This window comes from Sabethes cyaneus, chromosome 2 (assembly GCF_943734655.1).
Source record: "Sabethes cyaneus chromosome 2, idSabCyanKW18_F2, whole genome shotgun sequence".
NCBI classification, from domain to species: Eukaryota; Metazoa; Arthropoda; class Insecta; order Diptera; family Culicidae; genus Sabethes; species Sabethes cyaneus.
In genome coordinates this window covers 141,429,013-141,454,549 of record NC_071354.1, presented here as the reverse complement: position 1 = coordinate 141,454,549, position 25,537 = coordinate 141,429,013, and the positions used below count along the sequence as shown (strand labels likewise).

At 41.1% G+C, this 25,537-nt stretch overlaps 1 protein-coding gene across 1 annotated transcript in view; it reads left to right on the top strand.

Annotated features, from left to right (window-relative positions):
* Positions 1 to 10,703: 10,703 nt before the first annotated feature.
* Positions 10,704 to 25,537, top strand: part of LOC128734510 (uncharacterized) — an 82,050-nt gene continuing 67,216 nt past the window's right edge. Inside the window, exons 1-2 of the mRNA XM_053828748.1 lie at positions 10,704 to 10,785; positions 18,397 to 18,420. Coding sequence (XP_053684723.1) covers positions 10,704 to 10,785; positions 18,397 to 18,420 — 106 coding nt within the window. The remainder of the gene's footprint in view (positions 10,786 to 18,396; positions 18,421 to 25,537) is intronic.

Here is a 25,537-nt window from a genome sequence, read left to right as displayed (position 1 = left end):
AGTTTTAATGAAATCGGAGAGGGTTGAGCAAAGTTTTAGAAGATTTCACCTGGAAATGCTCTATAACTAAAGCAGTTGTATACAAATATGCGTATATTGGTCACTGCTTGCAAGTTAAATAAGATTTTCTCCTAACTTTTGTCAATCTTTCATTACTAAATTATTACTAAATCGAGTTTATAATTGGTTTCCAAAAGATTAGGAATTGGCGAACAATGTAAAAATATTTCCATAAACAATAAAAATATCAATGGAGTAGAACATAGATTTTCTGGCTGTATTTTGAAGTTTTCCATCATCGTGGAAAATTTTGTGCAGAACTCTTGCTTTGTAATATTTTTCCAGTATGCTAAAAAATTGCTTACATTTTTGTAAAAAAGATTGTTCTATGATAATTGGTATAAATTTAAATTCAAATAAAAGGTTAGCCTTTAGTATTTTTATAATGATTATTTTTGAATGAGTTTGTAAACATAAATGTGATTTGATTAAATGCCTATCTACCTACCACCCGCTTATCCGAAATTAACTAACTGATGTATATGCTAAAAGTGTTATATTGATGAATTGAACGTGAAATATACGTAGCTGGATGATGTTGTATTCTTTTTATTAGAGAAACATACTTATCAGTTTTTGGAAAAAAATATTTGTAAGTTTGATAAACAGCTTTATTTCTAGTATGTTTTCTTTTGGTTGATAATGATGCCTATATTCGACGAAGCAAGACTTAAGTTGCTAAAAAGTCAGTTGGGATTTTTTTGCAAACTGTCCCACGTTTACCATGCGGCTTGTCTTAAGCAAGCGTGTGTGAATCCACATTTCGCATCTGTATACATACACGGCAGCCTCAGTTTCAGCCTCAGCCGTACACGTCGCTTCAATTCAATCTGCCGGTCCAAAATACTAAAATCTCTCAGGCTGTTGCTCAGTCGGCACGCGTGTGTTCCATTCCGATGGAGCCCGAGATGCAAAAAAGTGGAAACCAGAGCTCAGACTCCGTCTTTTATTCGAAATCGAAAGTGAATCGATTTAAGCTTCTCCAGTCTGATTTCGACCTTCTTTAGCATAGCATCGCGTTTCAGCCGAACCGCACGACGACTGAACGAAAGATCTTGTGACTGTGATTGTGGCCGTTGAGTGACAAAAAGCGTTCTCCGCGTGTGGCCACTGAAAAGTGTACGTTCAAAGTGAATCGCTATTGGGGGTTCGTATCTTGCCGCGGCGGTGCTGTCGTTCGACGGGTTTTGTGAACGGGTCACACACATACGTCGCAGATATTGTGCAACACTGTGCCGACGTCGCTTCGGTTGACGGTGGCTCACAGGCACAGCTTCTCATTGCTCTCGTTCGTTGACGAAGCCGCTAAGACTGGTACACGGTCACTCGGGTTTCGAAGTGTGACTGGAACCTACATACAGCTCCTTGCTTGGACACTACTTATGGACACTGCTTATGGCTCTTAGTGCGTTGGATGCTGTGATTACACTAACGGTTGGAAGTTGTTAGATACGTTAGGTGATTCTTAAAAAATCACTATTTGTATTGCTATTGAATTTTAGCCGAAATTTACAATGTGACAACGTGATTAACTAAAAACAAATTTAATTTTGATAAACAAATTTTTATTTCTGTTATTTAGTTTTAGGAACCCTCCACAAATTACGCAACACGTTTGGTGGATGGAAGAGTGGTATGTCTGAATATGTCACACGCCGGTAAACCACTAAATAAAATAGTGTTATGATGGGCGGGGCGCTAAAAGTCATTAAAATATGCGTTATGGAGTTTCTACATGTTTCGTATCTCAGCATTTAACCCATTATGACCCGGTGTACATTGATATAACGTATTAACACACACAAATAACATTCACTGTACCATTCTTCGGATGCAGTAATAATCATTTCAAATATGATTTTTGGTTGGAAATGCCTCCGTATTCATTAAAGTGGCGCTATTCAACGAAAGGAGCAAACGGTCATCTGCAAAACAATTGCTTCACCGAGAGATATTCCCTTTTTGAAATGTCGATCATAGTAGGTGCTAATGTACAGCCCAATCCCAAGTTCCCCTCTGGTTTTATTATGGTATTACGCAATACCAAGAGGATACGAGTCAAAACACACTTATAGCACAGACAAACAGACATAACTCTTGGAAGAAAAATCAACAAAAATTATCGTACCTCGCATTTAGCCTGAACACTAGCACCATCTATGATCGACATTCCCAAATATCAAATAGCAACATGGGCATCCCTCGAAGTAGCACGTATTTTTTATGGGGAACTCCCCTTTTTTCGTCAGAAAGCGCCACTTTGACCAAAACGGAGACATTCCCAACTAAGCCCAAATTTGAAATGACGGTTTAATCGGTACGAAGAATGGAAAACAAGTGTTATGTCTGTTTGTCTGTGCTTATAGCTAGCTACGAAACCACAAACAACTGTTAATAAAGCAAATTTATTGGGGTTGCTTACATTACCGCGATGAAACTAGCTGTCTGTCTCTTATAAACTTACCAAAGTGTGCTTTTGCAATACAATACAGCACACCAATCAAAATTGGTGTTATTATGGTTGCTTATCAAACCGCAATAACGGAAACTGATTGATATTTAAGCAAATTTTTGGAAATGAATAATTTTGTGTTGCCAAAAACGGATACTTTTGTTGCCAAAATTGAGGCATGCCGAAATCGAGCCATGCCAAAAACGAACCATGCCAAATTTGAAATCCCACTGTATATTTATTGTATTATAACAACCAACCGTTGATTTTATCCATCTATCATATCAATACGCACGATAAAATTTAATGCGCATATGCTGCAAACCAACAAGTTTGCTCAAAATTGATGTAATGTTGTATTTGTTTATTAATTTATTGTTGTTATGATATCATCTGAATATTGGTCGACTCCTCCAAAAGCTGCATCACGTTTTCATTAAAAAAGATGCCAAAGATTTCATTGAGCTAGAATAACCCGTTTAACCACAATTATTTTTGGCCGTCTAAAATAGCTTTCTGGCCCATAGTGCAATGCAGGTATGAATAAAATGGCGTAAATAATCGAAGAAGAAATGTGAATCTTACTCAAAACCCAACGCTTTGGCATTTCGTTGAGGCATACATAATAAAAATTATGTTATGTTATGTTGTTTACAGTTGATTAAGTTGGTATCTTGACGGTCATCAGAAGATTCTTCTGGAAGTCTTTTCAAGACTTGGCTTGAATCTAGCGGATGAATTCTAGCTGTTCGAAACCATGCTTGCATACTTTTTGAAGCATTTTACATTCAATCCAAAGCTTTTTTTAATAATCCAGGAAACACTCATTTATTAATCATACCTTTGCATTTCTCTTTGAACTCTTTAATGACATGTCTCCATTTAGCTTTCAATGGCCGAAAAACCGCAACATCTGGTGGTTGGCATAGATGTGTGCTATTCTTTGGCAGCAATATAAAACGGATATTGTGTTCGCGATAACTCTCTATTCTCTGTAATAGAGATGTGGCTTGCCAGATTATCTCCAATCAATTATTTTGGTTTCTCATTTTATGAATCTTTGTTCTTAAAGTATTTAAGTAGAACTTTGAAAAACCACTGCTCGAATAAATGGTTGTCGAACCAACCACTGTTAGAATTTCCGTGCACAGTTCCTGTTCGACCTCTTTCAGTGTAGGCACCGTAAAGATATTTACTTTTGTAGACAACAAAAGGAGATAGAATATCTCCAGAAGCTGTTCCAGCGAACATAACAGACGTGACCATGACGCATTCTGCATGTTTTGCGCCTCTTCGAATAATTAGGGTGCTGGATGGGTTCGTCTACGTGGGGTCTTCGTCTACTTTCCAGACATAACGACAAGAAACCAGCATTATAACCAATTTCGATGCGAATTAATTACAGTCAAACCAACCTGGTATTGATATTTATGGATTGTCTCTTCGCTATCGAGGAAAAGATTATGTTCGAAAATTACTATTTTTCAATATTTGTTCAAAAAATAGAAGTCCTCTTGGTTTTTCTACCAGTTTTGAGAATGACGAAGAGTAACTACTTGAAATTTTGAGCTGTGATTCAAATTATTTCCACTCTTTTTATAGTAATTGGGTAGCCCTTGGACACGGCTCAAAGATGCACGTGCTTAGATTTTTGTAAGTAATTACTGTCTGTCCATGATAAACGAAAGAAATCTTGCTTATGACGAAGTGAATTGTCGTATGACAAACTCCTTCTGGAGCATGAAAAATTGTTCCACTGAGAAATGTAAGTTTCGAAATATTTTTTCAGGCTAAATGGGTATACATGTAAAGGCAAGATGACAATTGTTTTATGCTTTGAATAAGTTTTTCAAGCCAATAAACGTATATCAATTGTCACCTAGTGTGTAGTTTCCAGCTGGTTATTTAATGCTACCTGGTGCTACAAGCCACTCAAAAATCTACAAAATTCTATCAATCACCGCCAATCACCAAAGGATGTGTGATTGTGACTTGGAAAACGATACAGAAGATGCAAACATTTGGAAAGTATAATCTCGACCTTATCTAACAAAGTTATAGTACAGTTTATGGTTAGAGTACAGTTTAAGGTAACCAATCTATTTTGGACCCCAGCAGCAACTGTACAACTGTATTTGGACATTTACTGCAAAATCAAATGGAAGTATCAAAATTATGTACAGTTGCTGATGGGACCCAAAATAGGTTGGTTACCTTAAACTGCGAGTCTACAAGTTGAATTCGCGGCATCTACCGAGGATTTGTCGAAGGTTTGGTCCGTCATTAAGCGTCCCTCTCGAAAATCGAGCCTTGTGTACTCTAATAGAAAATGCATTCTTTCGACACCTATCCGCGAAGAAGTCGATGAGTTTTTTATAAATTTACGGCAATCTTCAAATGATTTGACTAGTAATAAATACTTTTTAAGTAGCTATCAAAAAGCAATCTGCATCCTCGTGAAATTACTGCGCACACATCGATGAAGAATAATGAAAACAGTAGTGGTTCAAAATTGTTTCCTTGTGGGATGCCAGATCAATTGCAAAACTCCCTACAAGATGTGTTATTTAGTTTCACTGAGAAGCAGCTATGTAGTTATGAGTTTAGCAAGTTAACATTCCTTCGTCATTGCATAAACAGGGCTTGACAAGGTCTGGTTTCTAATTCCGTTGATCGTTTTGAAGAAGCTTCTCGTATCGTACAATCGAAACATATGACAACTGGCTTATTAAACCAGTGCCGCTCCTCAAGGTCAGCTGGGAGGTTGACTACCCAACAAACAATTTTGACGTAGGACTACGTCTTACGGCAAGTTTTGAGATAGGCTGTCATTCCAAAAAATCGAAAAATGCTAGCGTCACGAAAAATGAAAGGTTTTGAGCGCTAATAGCTCAGCGGTTTTCCGATCGATTTTCAATATTCTTATACCAATCGATCGGAAAATCTTCTAAGAATTGACCCAAATGAAGAAAAGTATGGATTCTTGATGTTGAACTATTGAAAAATTGAAAATAATGAACCCATGTTTTACCAGAATTCTCGCTTCGTGATTGGTTGGAAGATTTTTTACGATGATCTAAACCTATACCAATTTGATATCCGTGCTTGGGAAGCAAGCCAAAACAAGTGACAAAGTTTCCTCATTTTAACAAGATTTCTTAACAATGCGGTTCAACCTAGACCATTTTGATGTCCTTGCTTGGGAAGTACGCCAGAGAGAGTGACAAAGCCCCCTCGTGACAACAGATTTCTTACGAATGCGATTAAACCTAGTCCAATTTGATGTCTGTGTTAGGGAAGTGTGCCAGAAAAATGACACAAGTTCGTTGTCCCAACAGTTCGCAAATTCTTTACTGCGAGACTATTAAACCTCGGCGAATTTGATATCTGTGTTGGAAAAATGTGCTACAGCTGTAGTGTTCGGTTATAATACGACTCTGTATGAATACGCATGCTTGCCGTTTCATTAGAAGTGAATTAGTGAAAAGATGTGCTGTTGATAAAATAGGATTGAATTGGTAAAATCCCTTCAACGTGGGAAACCATGGACAATAAAAACAATCTTTAATTTCAGTAAGGTAGCAGGAAAGCAATAGTTTGTGTTCTTGATTTTGTTAAATTGTTTTCAAATGCACAATCTTTTGAGAATTGAACGTATGCAATGTTACTACTTTGATAAATGTTACATACAACGCATGTAGCATGTATATATGTTGCATATAGCATGTATACATGAAGAATAGAATGATTACAAGCATGAATAGCATGTCTATCACTACAAAGAGACTTACGTAGTCCTACGTCACCTATATATGCGGTCGTGTCTTGTACACAACCCCTCTGATTTTTTTGAATAGTAGCTTGTTCAACCATTGTACAGCTAATTACTAAGTAACAAGCGTATGATAAGCTGTTATTCATCAAAAATGTTTGTTGGGTATATAAAAAGTAGCCAATATTTCTCGTGGATGTTCTTACACTGCTCACTCAGGTTATCAGACTTGCTTACTACGAGATAATTGTCAGATTCGACGTTTGATCTCCGGAAGGACCGCATGACTGTGACATCTGCAAGACGTCGGCCATCAACCATACTGTGGCCGATACGAGAGCAGGCCTCTACATTGGTGTTTCCAAGTATGCTTTCGAATGTTCCAAAGAGCAAAGCAGGTAAAAATGTGTCATCCAGTACACACGTCTTAAAGCTCTGACAGTCCCACCGCTTCGTCGAAATCGTTGTTTGACTATTGCCCAAAGTTTTTTATTAAGTCTAAACTCCAACCTTATTAGCTGCATACCACTCTAGATCCTCTTTAGAGTAGTGACAGCTAGCAAAATTAGGCCATAATATAACTTTATTTTTATGTTTACAAATGACTGGCAAAACCCATTTCTTCAAACATTCTTCCATGTACACACTTGATGTCATTGGAAAAAGGATTGGAAGGAATTGATGAAACGCACAGTCTTTAGTCCACAGCGAGGGGCAAGACACTGTTGAAAATATATTACTTTCCCCTATGGAAATATTTTTTCAACTTCAGTATATTTACCGTTCCCACCCTAATATAAGCTAAAGCCCTATAAAGATATACATTATTTAATATGTTTAATAGGGCCTAATATATTAATATATAATAATATTATGAAGTGTCTTACCCCTCGGTCCACAGCTACATATTCCTCGCCAGATCAAGGTTTTCTTCGCAAATTTATTAGCAAACACGAACTTATACTTGGCTGGTACATCGCCACACCCAGTTGCAATGTAAAATTTTTGACCGAAATGTTGCTTGAAATCCTTTTTCACATAGGTTTCGCCATCCATCAAAATACATCCGTTGAGTTTCGTCAAAAATTGCTCGTACAAATGCCTAACGCGCTTGTTGGCTACCAAGTTCTGCTTCAAATGCCGATTCGGTTGTTTACTGGCACTTTAACCCTCTAACGGGTAAGACCGTCTGTAGACGGCCTTCGCTTTTTGAGCTTGAGAGCCGCATAAGAAATTTGTTTTTAATTGTCAGTATGCAAAATGTATTCAGAACAGATTTCTTGACATTTTGATACTAATATCATAACATTCTGACCATGCATTCAAAAGTTATCACCTTTCAAAAACAAAAATTCCTAAAAATTCCGAAAATAATTATTGCGCGAATATTCCCTTTTTTACTTTTGAAGGAAACGGACATCTAGAACAAAATGATTGACCTAAAAAAAATTTTCTATGAGTACATTTCATGCATTATTTTAATTTTGTAATATATCTGAATTGAAAAAATTTCTGGCCAGAGCGTTAGACATGAAAAAAGAAAAAGAGAAATTGGACTTTTTCTTACCTGGCACTCTTGCAGATAATTATTTTTGCATGAAAATCAGAACTTAAGGTTCTTTTGTGTGTAGTTTCATGATAAAAATGTCATTGCCTTGATCGCATCGTTTTTACGGTGTTGCACGTTAGAGGGTTAAGATCTATAGCCACCTCGCGGGAGGATATTCCGCGTGGTACGATGGTTGGCCTTCTAGCCATATCCCGGATAGAGCAGACAGGTTTGGACTTAAAGCTCCTCAATATCTTCCTGCCCAGCTCTAGATCCCTAGTTCCGATTTTCTTAAAAGTTCTTTGCCTCCTTTTCACTCCTTCTTCTTCTTCTTCTTTAGCCTAGAGTCGGGGTGGCTCGTGCTGTTTCAAGCACACGTCTCCATTCAACTCGGTCTCATCGCCAATTTCCTGGTCGTCCCAGAAGTCGCAAATCACTTTCGACCTGGTCGAACCATCGTGCACGTTGGGCCCCCCTGTTCCTGGTGCCGGCGGGGTTGTTGAGGAGAACTATTTTCGTCGCACTATCGTCCGGCATCATTACGACGTGTCCGGCCCACCGTAGCCTGCTAACTTTCGCTAGATGTACGATGGGAATCTCCCCAAGCAGTGCCTGTAGCTCGTGATTCATACGCCTCTGCCACTCTCCGCTTTCAGTTTGTACTCCGCCAAGCGCGTATGTTTTCCGTGAGCAGCGTCACGGTTTCAAGTCCATAAAGAACTACCGGTCGAATAAGGGTTTTGTACATTGTTAGCTTCGTGCGGCGGCGAATGCTTTCTGATCGTAGCGTTTTACGAAGGGCAAAGTAGGCCCGATTTCCTGCTTGGATGTGCCGCTGGATCTGGTTACTAGTGTTGTTGTCCGCGGTCACCTGCGATCCCAAATACACGAACTCCTCTACCACTTCTAGTTCGTCGCCGTCAACGATTACCGTCCGTGGAAGACGCGCGTTTGTTTCCTTCGAGCTTCTTCCTTTCGTGTATTTGGTCTGCGACGCATTTATTTTTAGTCCAATTCTCCTAGACTCCGCTTTCAGTCTGGCGTAGATTGTCTCCACCGGCTCGAAGTTCCTGGCTATGATATCGAAGTCATCTGCAAAGCCTAGAAGCTGGCTACCCTTGGTAAAAATCGTGCCTCTCGTTTCGATGCCCGCTCGTCGGATCACCCCCTCAAGAGCGATGTTGAACAGCATGCAGGATAAACCGTCACCTTGTCTCAGCCCTCGCCGCATCTCGAAGGGACTCGAGAGTGTCCCAGAGGTGCGTACGAAACACATCATTCGATCCAATGTACCTCTGATCAGTCGCGTCAGTTTGTCCGGAAAACCGTATTCGTGCATTATCTGCCATAGCTTGTCTCGATCGACTGTATCGTATGCTGCTTTGAAATCAATAAAGATGTGATGCGCGGGCACGTTGTACTCCCGACATTTCTGCAAGATCTGTTGGATAGAAAAATTTGGTCCGTAGTTGCGCGAGCCCCCATGAAACCCGCTTGATAATTTCCTACGAAACCTTGTGCTATCGGTGACAACCGGCGTAACAGGATCTGGGAGATTACCTTGTAGGCGGCGTTTACCAGCGTAATACCGCGATAGTTGCAGCAATCTAGCCAATCACCCTCTCCTAGGTTCACCTTATTCCACTCCTAGGTTCACCTTATAACCTTGCGGACATTTTTAGCACTTAAGTTAGCTTTAAATAGACCACTCTAAATTTTCCAGGTGATTGTACAAGATTTTTTTACGTTTTTTACGAGTTCCATTCAGTAATGCTCCGCAATGTGCTGGATTATTTAGAAGAAACTAGCACCAGCTGTTCGTTATAAATATATAAACAAAGTTAAGTCAAACAGTTCCAGTTCCTACGAGGGATGTCTAGATTTACATTTAGTCAGACTTTACGATACTAAATTTTCAAATTGCTATCAAAAAAGTTCGAATAAATTATTACTTACGAGCGTCTTAGAAAAAGGTTGTAATAATAAAGAAGAGCAAATTGAGGATATTTACATTTAAACATAGGATAGACTATCTGGTCTAAATATAACTTTACTGTTATTTACAACTTCTTTCGTTTTAACTTAGAACATTCTTTCCGTCGCTTCTCAAAAGCCTCGTGTCCTAACTCTTCCAACCGTCACCGTACCGGCGTCTGAGGCTGGTGGCTGCTGTTAATAACTTCGCAAAAACAGTGCACTATTGAATAAAAAGAAGAAAAAAAACAAGAGCTAAAACTGTTAATTATCATAGTAGTCGTAGTGCTCATATATTCACATCGAACACTGCAAGCACGGTAGTGGCTCCAGATCGCGGACCCGACTTCTCTCTTTCTTTGACCATTCGATTCGCGGATCAAGGGTTTTTCTTCTAGGCTTGTGCTTAGTCGGCAGTCTCGTCAGCAATAACGAGAAGAAGTCTATTGAAGGCGCGCGCGCAATTTCGCTGTGGCTTTCAATTTGACTGCTCAGAGTGTGTACCGAAGAGCGTGTAATATCCGCATAACCTTACCGTAATCCTTGTGAACGTCGCGTCGCTTTAAATCGACTGTCGAAAATTGTGCGGACCGGGAGTGGGCTAAAATCGTGTCATCTTTGGTGAAGTTTTCGGTTTATTTCATGAAACGTGATCGTTCAATTAAAATTTTGCTGGTCGAACTTTCCGATATATGTGATAAGTGTGCAACGATGTAGAAAACGCTGTGTTGTATTTATTAATTTTATTGTTACCCGGAATACTTTTTAGCTGTGGGCGAAAGGTTCAAATTGATCGCTAATTTAGTGTGAAAAGTTGAATTTCTCTGCTGATTACGAAGAATACAGTTTTGTCCGAAAGTTCCATTCAGCTACGCACACATTCAAAAAGGCACAAAATGGTTCGTCTCGTAGTTCTACTGTTGTGTATTTCAATGACAACTACCCAGAAGCCAGGCAACTTCAACCTGAAAGAGAAAGGTGAGTACCAACAGCAATTCGATACAGAAATATTTAAAACTAGCTTATAAACAGCTGGTTTCACCGCACCGGTTACATAATAACCAGATACCATGGATCACCATTACTACCACTAGAGTTGCATTAGTCCGTAGAAAATTCACCACAGCTTGACTCACGCGATGAGAAATGGCCGCTGCACTAGCTACTGGAAATCCCGTTGTCCTTCGAAATTAAAATAGGAAACACGACCCATTTTAGACTGGTACGCTTTTTGAAACTATCTTCGGTTGTATAAAATTATTTGGCTAACAATTTAAATATTCTATCTAATCTAATTATAATACAACACAGTTTACATTTCAAATGATTTATTTTATGTTAACCACAGTTTATGCTGAGTGGCTCTAGAATATGTTCCATTACCCTACAGATGAAAGCCAGTTTATTGCTAGTGGCATTTGAGTTTGACCCCCTGAATCAAAAGCTAGCTGCAAGGACCCTTTGTATAATCCTACAGAGACAGCGGTTGTAAATACGTCTCGAACGAAGGTGCAAGAATGCCCCTAGCGTGAATCCGCGATGTCCCGCCATTATTGAGTCTTCGAATTCCAGGTCATGCTGATTATTATGTGCTTTTTACATAATATTGGATTGATCACGCTACGACCAGCAGTAGATCGCGACAGGCTGATGAAAAGTTGTCACGCAAGTCTCACCCAATCGAATTCCGACGAGGGTCATGATGGGGACTGATATTTCCAACGTCGCGACGTCATGTCTGTGACGTATATGCGCGATAGTGTTTGGGTGTTTATTTGGACGGGCTCGCTTCGAGAAAGGGACATCGGCGCGGTGGTTCGGCCAGTTTGAAACTGGAACGCACGATAACCAAGGTCGGCTGAATTTATATTGGCGTCTCAATTCGAAAAATATTTGGTAAACAGAGGGGAGCGCGTTGCGATTGAAAATGGTCAAACAACATAGACACATTTATGTTTTGATCATCCGGTGGTCCTAAAGGAAAATTTTATCTCTTGCTTGTTTTCGTTATGTTACCTATGCTGTACAATAATAAACTGCTTTGCTAGACGAAAAAGGTAGTCGGTTTCGACGGCGCTTATATTAGTAATGAAAGCAAAGTAAATGACACTAATCTACCTTATCACACTGTCGAAATTTTCCGCATCAAAACAAACATTGTGACGTAACTCCGATTGCTTTAGTGGCAAAACGCCAAAAGCATACATACAATTGTCAAACCTGTGGTCAATGATTTCGTATAAAATCAATTACTGCTCAGTTCCTACTCATACTGATATTATCACATAATTGAAGACCAACAATTGAATAGTGCCCATGTCCAAAATGCGATAGTTATTTCTTACTCGGTTTGTTTACATATCGGATTTGAGCCCTTTTCAATTGTTGGTTTTCAATTAACTCTTCATATTTATGAATCCACTTTACTCCCTCAAATGGAGTTTAAATTTGATGGTGGTGATGAAACCACTGCGAATAGAATGGCTTAAAAGTGCTGGAATCACTAGTAATGGAGCTTCATTGGACAGCATCTAGAATCTGAGAAGAGGAGAAACTACACTGAGAATATAATTTCCTATTTTGTTTGAAAAAACATTCGTAAAATTATATTCGTAGCTGATAAAAATAATTCCATACAATTTAAAAACATTCGTAGGCTTATTGTCTATCGCAAATGTTGTTATTTCTACGAGAGCATATTCGTAGCTGTCATGTATAAAAACCCATGATGCAGGGTTATTGCCTGGCATCGTTATCGACGAAAACGGGTTGCGAAGATTGTATGAAGAGGAAAAAGACTTGTGCAATTATGACCTGCCAATTATGGTATGCAGTAGCTGTGGTTCTGTGGTTTACGGCGTCGTCGTCTGTTCGTAAAGAAATATGACAAACGAGCTCAGTTCGATTCCCGATAAAATCAGCTTTTTTCGGAGATAAAAGAGATTTCGCTATTTTTCGATAGGTCGGTTACCGATAAATCGGTAATGTAGAATACTGACACCTATCGGAAAATAGTGAAATCTGGTATTATTTTTATCTAGAGGTTTTTCGTGCATTCGTAAAATCTACGAATCTTTTTGTAAAATTCCATAATTCGTACGAATATAGCTGTAAAATCTTTTATGTTATTTTTGGCCATACATTTAGCATCATTGAACCCACTCTGCAACGATCATCAGCTTAACTGATGATCGCGAGAATGTAACTTACTCTCGCAGGTTGTCGATCGTAATCTCATAAATTGATTAATATACGGTCATTCTCCCCAACGTTCGGAGAACCAGAATAGTAGATACCTAAATCTGATAGCTCTGATAGCAGATAGTGTAAAGAAGTTTAGTTACCTATAAGTACTCGAACAAACCAGCCGCAAATATACGGCCAGATTTATTTGTCGCAATAAACGTACATTTTGGCATTTACTGGCCTGTTCTTGTGCTTTCAAAGAAAATTCCCATTTGTAGGGTACAATTTTCTATACGCGCGCGAACTGTGGCAACCTGTGCAAATCGGCCAGGTTAAGAAAGAAAGGACAATTGAACCAGTGCGCGAAGATCGAAGACGGAATTTACATTGGTCCTTCGAACCGGATTCGATCGAAGCGACAAAGGACCACAGTGCGCCATATCGTGAATCGTTAATTAGTTCTGTGCGACGGCGAGGATCGGCTATTGCGAGGAGAATCAAAGGCGGCATTGTCTATTGTGCTACCTGCTGCTTGCCAGCATTTGTTTGCTGCTCGGTGTGGTTGCGGCTATTGTGATATACGAACACGTGGTTTTTCGAGACATTCCTCTACCGCGGTGACTATTGGCGGATTCCTACTGCGGAAACCTGCCGACAGTGATACTCGAACCAAGCCTCGTAGCAATTAGTTTTCGGATTTAACAATTCAAGTGCAGAAGCATTCGATTACGCGGCGTGAATTTACTGTCATCGACGCTTAACGTGCATTATTCAGCGTCCATTTTGTGGCCATTATGACTTGCTCCGATTTAAGTAAACTGACAAAACGGGAGCACCAATTACTAGATTTGGTGGAATCTATCGAAGAATTTGTTCAACAATACCAGAATGATCGTGACAAGGGATCAGTCTCGGTAAGATTGACAAAGCTTGACCAAATATACGACGAATATTTTGAAGTGCGCAGTGATATCGAAATTATGTTGGAAGAATGTGATATAGACGATGATACGGGCAAGGAAGAGGCATCTTTTCGGGCTACAATGTCGGCTATAACCAAGGCCCAAAAGACTGCGGCTAAGATAGCGGACAGTACAGCCCAGAATTCGAAGATTTTGAAAGCATTTGTTAATCGTTATTTCAGGCTAACGCAGGCACTGGAAGCATGTTCACGTGAAACTAGTTCGTGCACTCAGCTATCTGACAGCAAATTCCTATCGAACAACAGGACAGTGTTGCAGTCGATTTCGAGCGAAAAATATCGTGTTTGTGAACAGCAGCATCATTTATTATTGCACATCAATACTAACACTATTGAACAGCAATTATTGCAATCGAGCGATCGCTCGTAACAAAGCGCACAGAACTCACAACGTAACCAGATGTTCTTAACTGCATTACAACCACCACCACCCACTGTTGATTCTCTCAACGTTGCGGTTACTGCCCAAGAAATCAAGCCATCGCGATCAGTTTTACAAGCAACTGCAACCTTGATTCTTGAGGATAACTTTGGTCACTCTATGCAAACTAGAGCGCTACTCGACAGTGGCTCTCAGCTCTCTTTCATCTCAAAACGGCCATCGCAGCAATTACATTTCAAGCGATCTCGTGAAACAGTCTCGATAAGCGGCATCGATTTTACGAGTCTACAGCTTCTGGACAACATCGCTCTCGCTGATCCACAGTTTATGAATCCTGGTAGGATAGACGTCATCATTGGAACAGGATTATTTTTCGACCTGCTACACCAAGAGACTATCAGACCAGGAGAAGACGGACCGATCGTATACAATGCATCGTTTGCTCGGATAGCATGCAGAAATCTTCCTGGTGAATCGGACAGTAGCAGACCACACATTAGAACCGCACTCACAGAGCGGTGCAATGACTTACCAACACGAGAATGGGATGCCAAAGAAAACGTATTCCGATTCAGAGCTCTTAACTGGACGTCATTGGAAATCTGCTCACGAATGGTCATTTCCAATTTAAGAGAGGTCTTCTATTTAATCCTGCTAAATGCAATCATGGTTCTATTTGCTCAAATATTCGTCCAGACTCTCTGGAAGCAGAAGGTTTCTTTGGACAAACCTTTGCATTTTGATCTCCAAGCACAATCATTTACGTTCCGAATCCTCTTATCCAGATTAAAAAATCTGCAGATTCTAAGATGGAGGACGTTCCAGTACGATTGTCTTCTCCACGGCCTTTGTGATATTTCGACGAAGGCCTATGGAGCAATTACGTCAAATTTTTTGGTAGGTAAATCGCGATTTCCCCGCTCGTAGAGCTGGGAAAGAAAAGCAAGCATGCTTCATTATCATTTGCAGCCACCATTTCCTCATCAAGTGCAAATTTTGGCCTGAAATCTACACGGCGTCGTTGGACAAACTTGCTCGCAATTTTGCTAATGTTTTTCTATCCTCTCTATACACGCGAATTGTTTTGTATAAATTCGGGTCCTATAACAATTGCGAACGAGAACAATTTGCTACAACTAGTGGCGCTACCACAACAGCAATGCTTCGCTCAAGAGGTCAAAGAATTTGCAAGAGACAATAAAGCAGACTCAACATTTCGCACCAGCATTCGGCATCCATGCTTGATTGACGGCGTATTGCGGTTTGGCGGCCGGTTAGATGTCCCGGTCGACAAAAGGCACCCAACACTATCGGATAACACTCTTCCATTGGCAACCATGGTTACGCGTTATCATTTCGAATTTCTCCTCGCTGGATTACTACTGCTGGTTACCAGTACTCGTGAATGGTGTTGGCGACTCAGCGCTCGAAGCCTGGCTCGCAGCACTCTAACACCACAAGCAACCTGCAACAACTGGGGAGAACTAGGCCTCCTCCAACGAAGGCGCAATGCGCCTGCGGGAGCCAGCGGGCTCCCGCACTCCAGTTAAGTCTTTATGTTTTATTGAATTTCTAAAAAACTCAAGGAATGTTTTGTCTATGTAGCTACTCTCCAGCGGCGGACGGCCGATCAACGAAGCCACCCCACGAAAGATGTCTTCTGTGAAACATCATCGTCCTGTGAATGCTCAGATGATCGCGGTGCCAGCGTAGTTCTACCATTTCCACATCCGGGATATCGCCGGATCGGTTCTGTGATCAACACCACTTGAGTCACGGGATCTGGTACTTATCATTAGTACCAAAGTTGGTATACGTCCGTTTCATCACTACCAGAGCATCCGTCAGTCTGCAGCGGTTCAAGGAAAACGTCCATCAAGTATGTCATCAAGTATTCATTCATCTCAACGATTCACTCAGTCTAGCAGAATGGAGGAGTCTTGTTCAATTTGGCGCAAGTGCGTCGACAGGAAATTGTTATCCCACCAGGTGGTGTAGTGCGGCAGCATGAATACGCAACAAAGCAAAACTCGATGGGTTCCTTTTTTTTTGAAAATCACGCATATTTCGTTCGCTGATTCCGAGGTCCGAGAATGTGAAAGAATTTGATCTACATCAACGATTCGCATTAACGCATCAGACGTTTATCTCAATATGTTGTCGATAGTATTATTTACTTTTTAAATTTGTTATTTGTAGTATATGGATATGTTATTTGTAGAGTAGAGCTTAATTTGTAGTATATAGTTTGTTTGAAATACCGCGTATTCCAAGGCGGCCGGTATGTAAAATCTTTTATGTTATTTTTGGCCATACATTTAGCATCATTGAACCCACTCTGCAACGATCATCAGCTTAACTGATGATCGCGAGAATGTAACTTACTCTCGCAGGTTGTCGATCGTAATCTCATAAATCGATTAATATACGGTCATTCTCCCCAACGTTCGGAGAACCAGAATAGTAGATACCTAAATCTGATAGCTCTGATAGCAGATAGTGTAAAGAAGTTTAGTTACCTATAAGTACTCGAACAAACCAGCCGCAAATATACGGCCAGATTTATTTGTCGCAATAAACGTACATTTTGGCATTTACTGGCCTGTTCTTGTGCTTTCAAAGAAAATTCCCATTTGTAGGGCACAATTTTCTATACGCGCGCGAACTGTGGCAACCTGTGCAAATCGGCCAGGTTAAGAAAGAAAGGACAATTGAACCAGTGCGCGAAGATCGAAGACGGAATTTACAATAGCTTTGTTCATATGTTTGAAACATTCAGGACTGATTTTACGAATCTACTTCGTGGTAGAAAAAAAACGAAAGAATTCGTAAAGCAAACGTTCGTTTTCGTACTATAAACCAAGTTTTATTATCAGTGTACCGTGGGAATGAATGAAACGAGTAATTTGTCCTATCTAAGTACGAAATGAGTGACTGGCTTGATTGCTATTATTACCGCGGCTACGAATCAAATTTTCACACTCCGACAAATTGTCGGAGGTACACCGTACACACAACGCAGCACACAATTCAGTCTAATGCAAACAGCTATGGCAGATAATGCGCGAGCGCGGTTTTCCGGATAAACTTACGCAATTGCTCAAAGCTACCGTGGGATGAGTGACGTGTGCGTGGGCATCGAAATGAGTGGTATTCTAGAAAGTTGACCGTCGGAAACTTGAAATCCTGGGGCTGAGCGAGGTCCTAGCGAACATAAGACATCATCCGGGCAAGTCTTGCTCTACCCTGGTATACGACGCGAAAATGTTACTCGAGAAAGACGAGTTGGATTCTAACTAAGCCCAGGGGCACATGCGGCCCTGATGAAGTAAGAACCGATAAACGAGCGAATAATCGTTGCCATATTCAGAATACGGGTTAGATACCTTACAACAATCCAGGGCTATGCTCCAACAGATGCTGCCGATCTGCAGGAGAAAGAGAGCTTTTACAGCCAGCTGAACAGCGTGGTTAAGAAAATCCCGAATCAGACATCCAAATCCACTTGAGACACTTCAACGCGAAGATTAGCTGGAACAACGCGGACCTTGCACGCATCATGGGACGCCAGGGCCTAGGAGAAATGAGCGGAAACGGAGAGCTGTTTACAGAATTCTGTGGTGGCAGAAACAACATGGACATTGATGAATCGCTCTTTCCCCATAGACCAGCACATAAAGTCACGTGAGACTCCCGTGACGGCCGAACAGAAACTCAAATCGACCACATCTGCATCAGTCGAAAATGGCGAAAGAGCCATCTTGATGTGCGCGCAAACGCTGCGCGTTTGCGCGTCGCACGTGTCCAACGACGGGAGGAGAAAGTTGGGTGCCGCTATGACATTTGTCGATTGAAGAACCTTGAGGTGAAAAGGCCTTTTGTTGAACAACTCGAATCTCGAGCCTCGGAGTTGCCACCTAATGGAACCGTCGAAGAGCAATAGACCGGCATCAAGACCGCCTGCTGGGGGCCCTGTAGCCGCAAGGTTACTTCAACCGGATCCAGGAGAAGACCGACACTACTCTCCATCGGCAGCAAGCTGGATTCCGTGCTAACCAATCGTGTGCAGAGCGTATCCCAACGCTCCGCATTATATTGGAGTAGATCAACGAATTCCAGGACTCTCTTCTGCCGGTGTTTGTTGACTTCGAAAAAGCGTTTGACTGACTCAACCACGAACCACATCTGGGGTGCACTTAGGCGTAGAGGAGTTCCAGATAAGCTAGTCCATCTCATCGAGGCTCAGTAACAGGCGTTCTCGTGCAAGGTTTTGCACAACGGTGTCTTGTCAGACCTTATACCAATAACTGCTGGCATGAGACAGAGCTTCTGTTTCTCATCGTAATGGATAAGATATTAGTTGGAGCAATTTATTTATTTATTTATTATTATTCACAGAAGAGCAAATCGAGGATTGCCTTGGAATCTTCTAACGAAGAACCTCGACCTAGCCGACGACAAAGTCTTGCTCGCACAACGCCAAAACGATATGCAGAGCAAGTTAGATGACCTTCCAGGCAGCAGGTCACACAGTCAATTTAGCAAGAACTAAGTCTATGGTAGCGGGACAACAAGTTGAACAGGTGGACACCTTTCAATATATTGGTATCCAGATAACTCCCGATGGTGGTACCAAAACCGATATAGCCACACGGATTATCAAGGCCAGGTGTACCTTTGTAGGTGTGAGAAACATTTGGCGCTCAAACCAGATCTCTCTACATACGAAAACCCGAATTTTGAACTCAAACATTAAGTCTGTACTGATGTATGCCTGCGAAACGTGGTGCGTCTCAGCGGAAGCAACGCAAAAACTGCAGGTATTAATTAATCGCTGCCTGCGATTTTTCATTTGTGCCTGGTGGCCTGGTGGAAATTCGTCGAACATCCCTTGAGAAAAGTAGCGAACGAGATCTGCAAAGAAGCACTCGATTGGAATCGGCAAGGACAGCGTAGAAGAAGCAGACCCAGTGGCCCATGGCGACGCAGCTTAAGCAGCGACATCCTTGCTGTAGACGATACCCTGTCCTGGCGACAGGTAAAAGCCATGACGTGTGACCGTCGGCATGGTCGGTCTCTGATTTCATCACTTTGTTCTGCCGGACCAGCGGACATGGACACATAAGTAGTAGGTGGTCCTTACCAGCAGTTTTGTTGGTCTTCATCAAACCAATTTCTTGTTTGACTTCTTGGAGATCATGCTAATGGGTGCAGGGACTTTAGTATCTTTCACGGGCACTCCTATGTTAACTTCCATTTCGCCTATTTCTGGAACTTCGCCATTGAGGTGTTCATCGAAGAACTGCATCCACTTTTTGACCACTCCGCGCTCGTTTGTGATTAGATTTCCTCCTTCGTTCCTACATATATGAAATTTCGGTGTGTAGCCATTACGAGTTTGGTTCATCTTCTCGTAGAATTTTTCTCTCCACCCTTTGTGGGTATTCCCTTCAAACCAATTTCTCTGTATACTCCTGGGCGCTTCACCTAAAGGCCTTGCAGATGGCCAACGTATTCTGTCCCAACCGTCTTCGAGATTTGAAGCACCTAACATCTCGCAAGAAGGCAGTGCCTCATCTAATATTCGCAGGTAGTTCTAGGCAGATTGCGGGTTATCTTGTTGCCTAATGTTCAGCCGAGGACGGGTTTGGCGTGACTGGTATGGGGTTGACAGCTTTAAGTGCTCATATACTGCTACAGGTGATGGTCAGAGTCAATAGGTGATGGTCAGAGTCGGAACGTAGACGGTAATCTTCTCACGAACGAACGTGAGGTGATGTAGAATTGAAAGCAGTATTATGACGAGCATCTTAACAGCGATGTAGCTGAACATAAAGGTGATGATATGGCAATGGATTTTGGAGCATGTGCAGAAGACGACAGAATACCAGCCCCCGACCTCCAGGAGGTAGCAGAATAGATCGGTCGGCTGAAGAACAATAAAGCGGCTGGGGCTGATCAGCTACCCGGCGAGCTACTGAAATACGGTGGTGCCGCACTGGCTAGAGCGCTGCACTGGGTCATTGTCAAGATTTGGGAGGAGGAGCTACTACCGAAGGAGTGGACGGAAGGCATCGTGTGATTGTTGGATTGTTGTAATTACCGCGAAATCACACTGTTGAACGCCGCCTACAAGGTTCTCTCCCAACTTTTATGTCGTCGATTATCACCATTTGTAAAGGAGTTTGTGGGGCAATATCAAGCGGGATTCATGGGTGCCCGTGCCACCACGGATCAAATTTTCGCGCTGCGGCAAGTGTTGGAGAAATATCGCGAATACAACGTGCCCACGCATCATTTATTCATCGACTTCAAATCGGCGTATGACACGATCGATCGAGATCAGCTATGACAGATTATGCACTACTACGGATTTCCGGATAAACTAACGCGATTGGTCAAGGCGACGATGGATCGAGTAATGTGTGTTGTTCGAGTATCAGGGGCAGTCTCGAGTCCCTTTGAATCTCGAAGAGGGTAACGGCAAGGTGATGGCCTTTCATGTTTGCTATTCAACGTCGCTTTGGAGGGTGTGGTAAGAAGATTGGGGATAGACACGAGTGGCGCGATATTCACGAAGTCCGTCCAGCTTTTTGGTTTCGCTGATAACGTTGACATCATTACACGTACCTTTGAGAGGATGGCGGAAACGTACATCGGACTGAAAGCTGAAGCCAAACGGATTGGACTTGTCATTAATATATCGAAAGAATGAGGTTCTAGAGAAGTGAATGCTGACCTCCCTCCCCGGATTCATTTAGACGGTGATGAAATCGAGGTGGTAGAAGAGTTCGTGTATCTGGGCTCATTGGCTACCGCAGACAACGATACCAGCAGAGAAATACAAAGACGCATTACGGCAGGAAATCGTGCCTATTTTGAACTCCGTAGGACGCTGCGATCGAACAAAATTCGCCACCGCACGTAGTTAACAATCTACAAGACGCTGATTAGACCGGTAGTCCTTAACGGCCATGAGACATGAACTATGCTTGTCGAGGACCAACGCACCCTTAGTGTTTTCGAATGGAAGGTATTGCGCACCATCTACGGTGGAGTGCAGATAGAAGACGGAACGTGGAGGAGGCGAACGAACCATGAATTGCAACAGCTGCTTAGGAAACCACTCATCTCTCACACCGCAAAAATCGGTCGCCTGCGATATGCTGGGCACGTCGATAGGATGTCGGACGACAGCCCGGTTAAAAAAGTTCTCAATAACGATCCGACTGGAATGAGACGGCGGGGCGCGCAGCGAGCAAGATGGTTCTATCAAGTGGATGCCGACATGCGGACCCTTCGCAGACTACGTGGCTGGCGAATTGCGGCCATGGACCGAGTGGAATGGACACGACTTCTTCGTACAGCAGAGGAAACCATGGCCTGGAGCTGATTAAGTAAGTAAGTTTGTGATATTAGAGAAGAACCGGCCATTCATGAGAACTTGGTCAATTTGGTTCATTGCATGTTGGTCACGTGATCCCCGGGTGGCATTGCATTTGTATATATTTGCGTGGGGAAAAGATGCTTCCTATCACCAGGCCTCGGGAAGCTGTGAAGTTTATCGTTCGAGCAGCACCTGGTCGTCACCCGCAAAATTTAGTGATCTGACATTTTGCAGTTAGGCCCTGTTGAAAAGTTGGTGTCGATACGTGTTTTTTATCTTAATCCCTTAACCCCTTTGAATGACATACGACCACGATCGATTATGAAATTGAAAAAGATACTCGGAAGGTTCCTAAACAAAAAAGTTATGATGATTTCAGTGAATTTTACGGTCCCAAAAATGATGTAGGCCTTTGAGGAGTTAATATCGTTCGAAGCGTCAATGAAGCGATTGTGCACATGTATAAAGATTTTATTGTGATCTGGTGCTTTAATTTCAATCTTTAGATTGTATTTCAATAGATCCAATTACAACTAACAACTAGCATGCAAAAATAAACCGAATAACTTCTTCCGTTCCGTTACTAGGTACCACTAGACATGTTTTCCTGCCACAATAGACAAATGCAGGTGGATCGAACAAAGAATCGCGACACGATACTCTTATATTTCACAATTGCCAGCATGACGCCAATCATCAGCTCTTGCAAGTGTTAGCGTCTCTATATTCATCGGATCCAAATCATTAAAGATCAATCAATATTTACGTACATATATTTTTTATTCACAAGGAAATTGTATACCATTCCGCTTACCTTTTGCCTTTAGCATGAAGCGGAAGTTGAACCATTAACAAAGTTCGCTGTTTATTTGTTGTACCGGCATTCGTGTTAACCTGCAGCAATTTTCAACTTGAACCTTAACGAAATGCACAACCCAAGTCCGAGTGCAAGCAGCCAAAACTTGTATAGTGTGGTTGGCACTATTAACCGTTATGTGTGCGACAAAAAAAAACACCTTTAGCAGGGCGACAAGGGTACCCGGGTACCCAAAATTGATATTGTTATAACATCAACAATTTTAAACCGATTTTTTAGAAATAGGTGTCATTTGATTCATTAATTTATCTAGTTTTGAATTATTTGGCCATTTGGCCATAAAAAGACATACGGGGCCGGAAAATCCGGAATTCCGACAGAGTGTCCGCTGTGAGGCAGAGAACTGATTGTATTGCAGGAAAATCAGTCATGCGGATGTAAAAACTTTAAAAATTCATACAATTAACTATTTCATATAATGAGATGAATCAGGTCGGCCATTCCGGAGTAGGTTCCTGTGGGGTTATGGGTGGCCAATCTAGGATTGGAAGTAAAACCTAGCAATATGGGTATCAAAGTTCTTGGAATTAGTTCAGTAGGTGATATTTTTTACATTTCGATGTATTTTGATTGGTGATTTCGAAAATGGTTTCTACGGGGTCACAGATGATACCGCAGGATTCAAGATAATGCTTAGCATTATCAGAACAGTTCAAAACGTAGAACTATCCGTTATACATTTGGAACCAGTTCCGAAATTATTGATCAGTACTAAACTGGCCATTTCAGTTCAAAACATCTAAAAGATCCGCTAAACCAATTCTAATATTGGATTAGGCACCCAACTGACCATCTGTAACCCTACAGGAACCCAATTCTGGAATGGCTAATGCGATCTAAAGTAACCAATTTATATAATAAGATGAAAAAAAGATTGTAGTAAGATGAAAAAAGGGACCACAATGTCAAGTTCAAAGCTAATAGCGTTGCTGAAAGCTGATATTCTTTCAAACAAGCGGTTTCCCACGTTTTACCGGACGTTGCTCCGGAATTACCGATTCTTAGGAACTACATCTAATTTGATGGCCAAATGCTTTATCTAATCGAAACTAGATAAATGTACAAATCAAATGCCACTGGTTTCATCCAAATCGGTTCAATATAGCCAAAGTTATGAACATAGCAAATCATGAGTACCCGGGTACCCTTGTCGCCCTCCTACGTAATAAAAAAATTCAAGTGCCTCTCATTGCTAATCCTCGTCATGGATATGCACCAAAAAAACCTCAATTACTTAAGATCAACGAGTTTTACGATGTCGCAAAATTTCGATGACGTATGTTTTAAATTGAATGAGTTATAACTATTTTAAAATTGAAAAGGTACCCGGGTACCCTGTTGCACACATAACGGTTAAATATGAAAAATGAATGAATGAGAAAAAATAATCATTACGCGTAACTGTAGAATACACCGAAAATGGAAGTATTGCAAGTAACCCCGTATATGGGATACTAGAGATACTAAAGCTTCAAATATGCAGCGAGTGAGCGTGTTCCCTATTACCTTCTGAAAGGACGTAGACTTTCTTAATTCTTAATTTTTCTGAAGATATTAGAAGAGACAACAACATCGAAGTAACAACACGAATTTACTATTAAATAGTAGAGATGAAATTTTCATTTCCAAGTTCAAACATAAGTAATGTTCAAAGTTGCTATTTGTTAGCTCACATCCGCTAACTGTGTACATGAGCCAAAAAATGGATTTGTACCTGTATTTGATACCTAAAACTTCGCAAGTTCATTTCTTCCAATCAAGTGAGAAATTACTTACTAATGCTAAAAATTAAACAAAACGACGAGCTAATCAATATAACACCACCAGATTGTAGGTGATTTATCATTCTTCAAAAGGGCAGTGGGTTCTAGTGATTAGATAAATAAAAACTGCGTTTGAACTATCAAAAATGCCATGCGCAACAATGTTGCAAGCAACCCTGCTGTTGCAAGTATCCAGTCATCAGATGCATTGTATGCATTAAAGGTAGCGCTAACTCTTAATTTTTACAGGGTCTTAACTACGATCAATCCTGTTCTCTCGTCCTATAACATGTTAGTAGTGAGCGGAAAAACTGAACATTGATATTTTGCAAAACGAATATTTTTTAGGCGAAGTTTTGTTTGTTGACTAATAAATTTGAAATATTATACTGAAAACTCTGCAGCTCTGGAATGTTATATTAAACATGTTTTGAATCGCATAAACATCCCGATCAAATGAAAATAGCAAATTTGTAACGGGATGAATTCTAAATAAGAAGTATTTTATAACAAAATCTCCTTTGTGCCTCGTTATAAATTTGGTCCCGTTAGTAGTTAAAGTAACAAGAATTGTAACCAAATCCGCTCTAGACATATCACAAATATATCAAATCATAATTTGATCTAGTATTGTATTCTGTCGTGCCGTGTAACCAAAATATAACAAAGCATGTTATAAGTAATAGAACGAGATAGAATCTTGGTAGAATATTTTGTGTGTCGTAAGTTTTTCTATCTCATTTATAGCAAAGTTTGATAGAAATATCAACTTGAGCTACAATTCTGTAACATTTTTGTTAGAATCATCTAATCGGGATTGTTGCTAATGATGGGAAGACTAAGCTGTGGAAGATAGCTGTGGTAGCGAGACATAAAGGTATACGATTAATGAAGCTAATTTTCGCGATGCGGATGATAAAAAATTCTGTCTGAGCAAAAACGTTGCAGCAACAAACCGGACTATTATTTCTAGCCTGGCAGCTAGAGCGGCTACCTGCCGCTCCGTCAGAGACGGAATCCATACAAACTGGTTCACTGAAGGTCGTTCGTACCGGAGTTCGTTGAGTTTTTCCGAATTTGGAAACCCATCTGGGTATTCCGTCAGCGTCTTCACAAACTGACATTTCAACTTGCTTTGTACACACACGTAGAT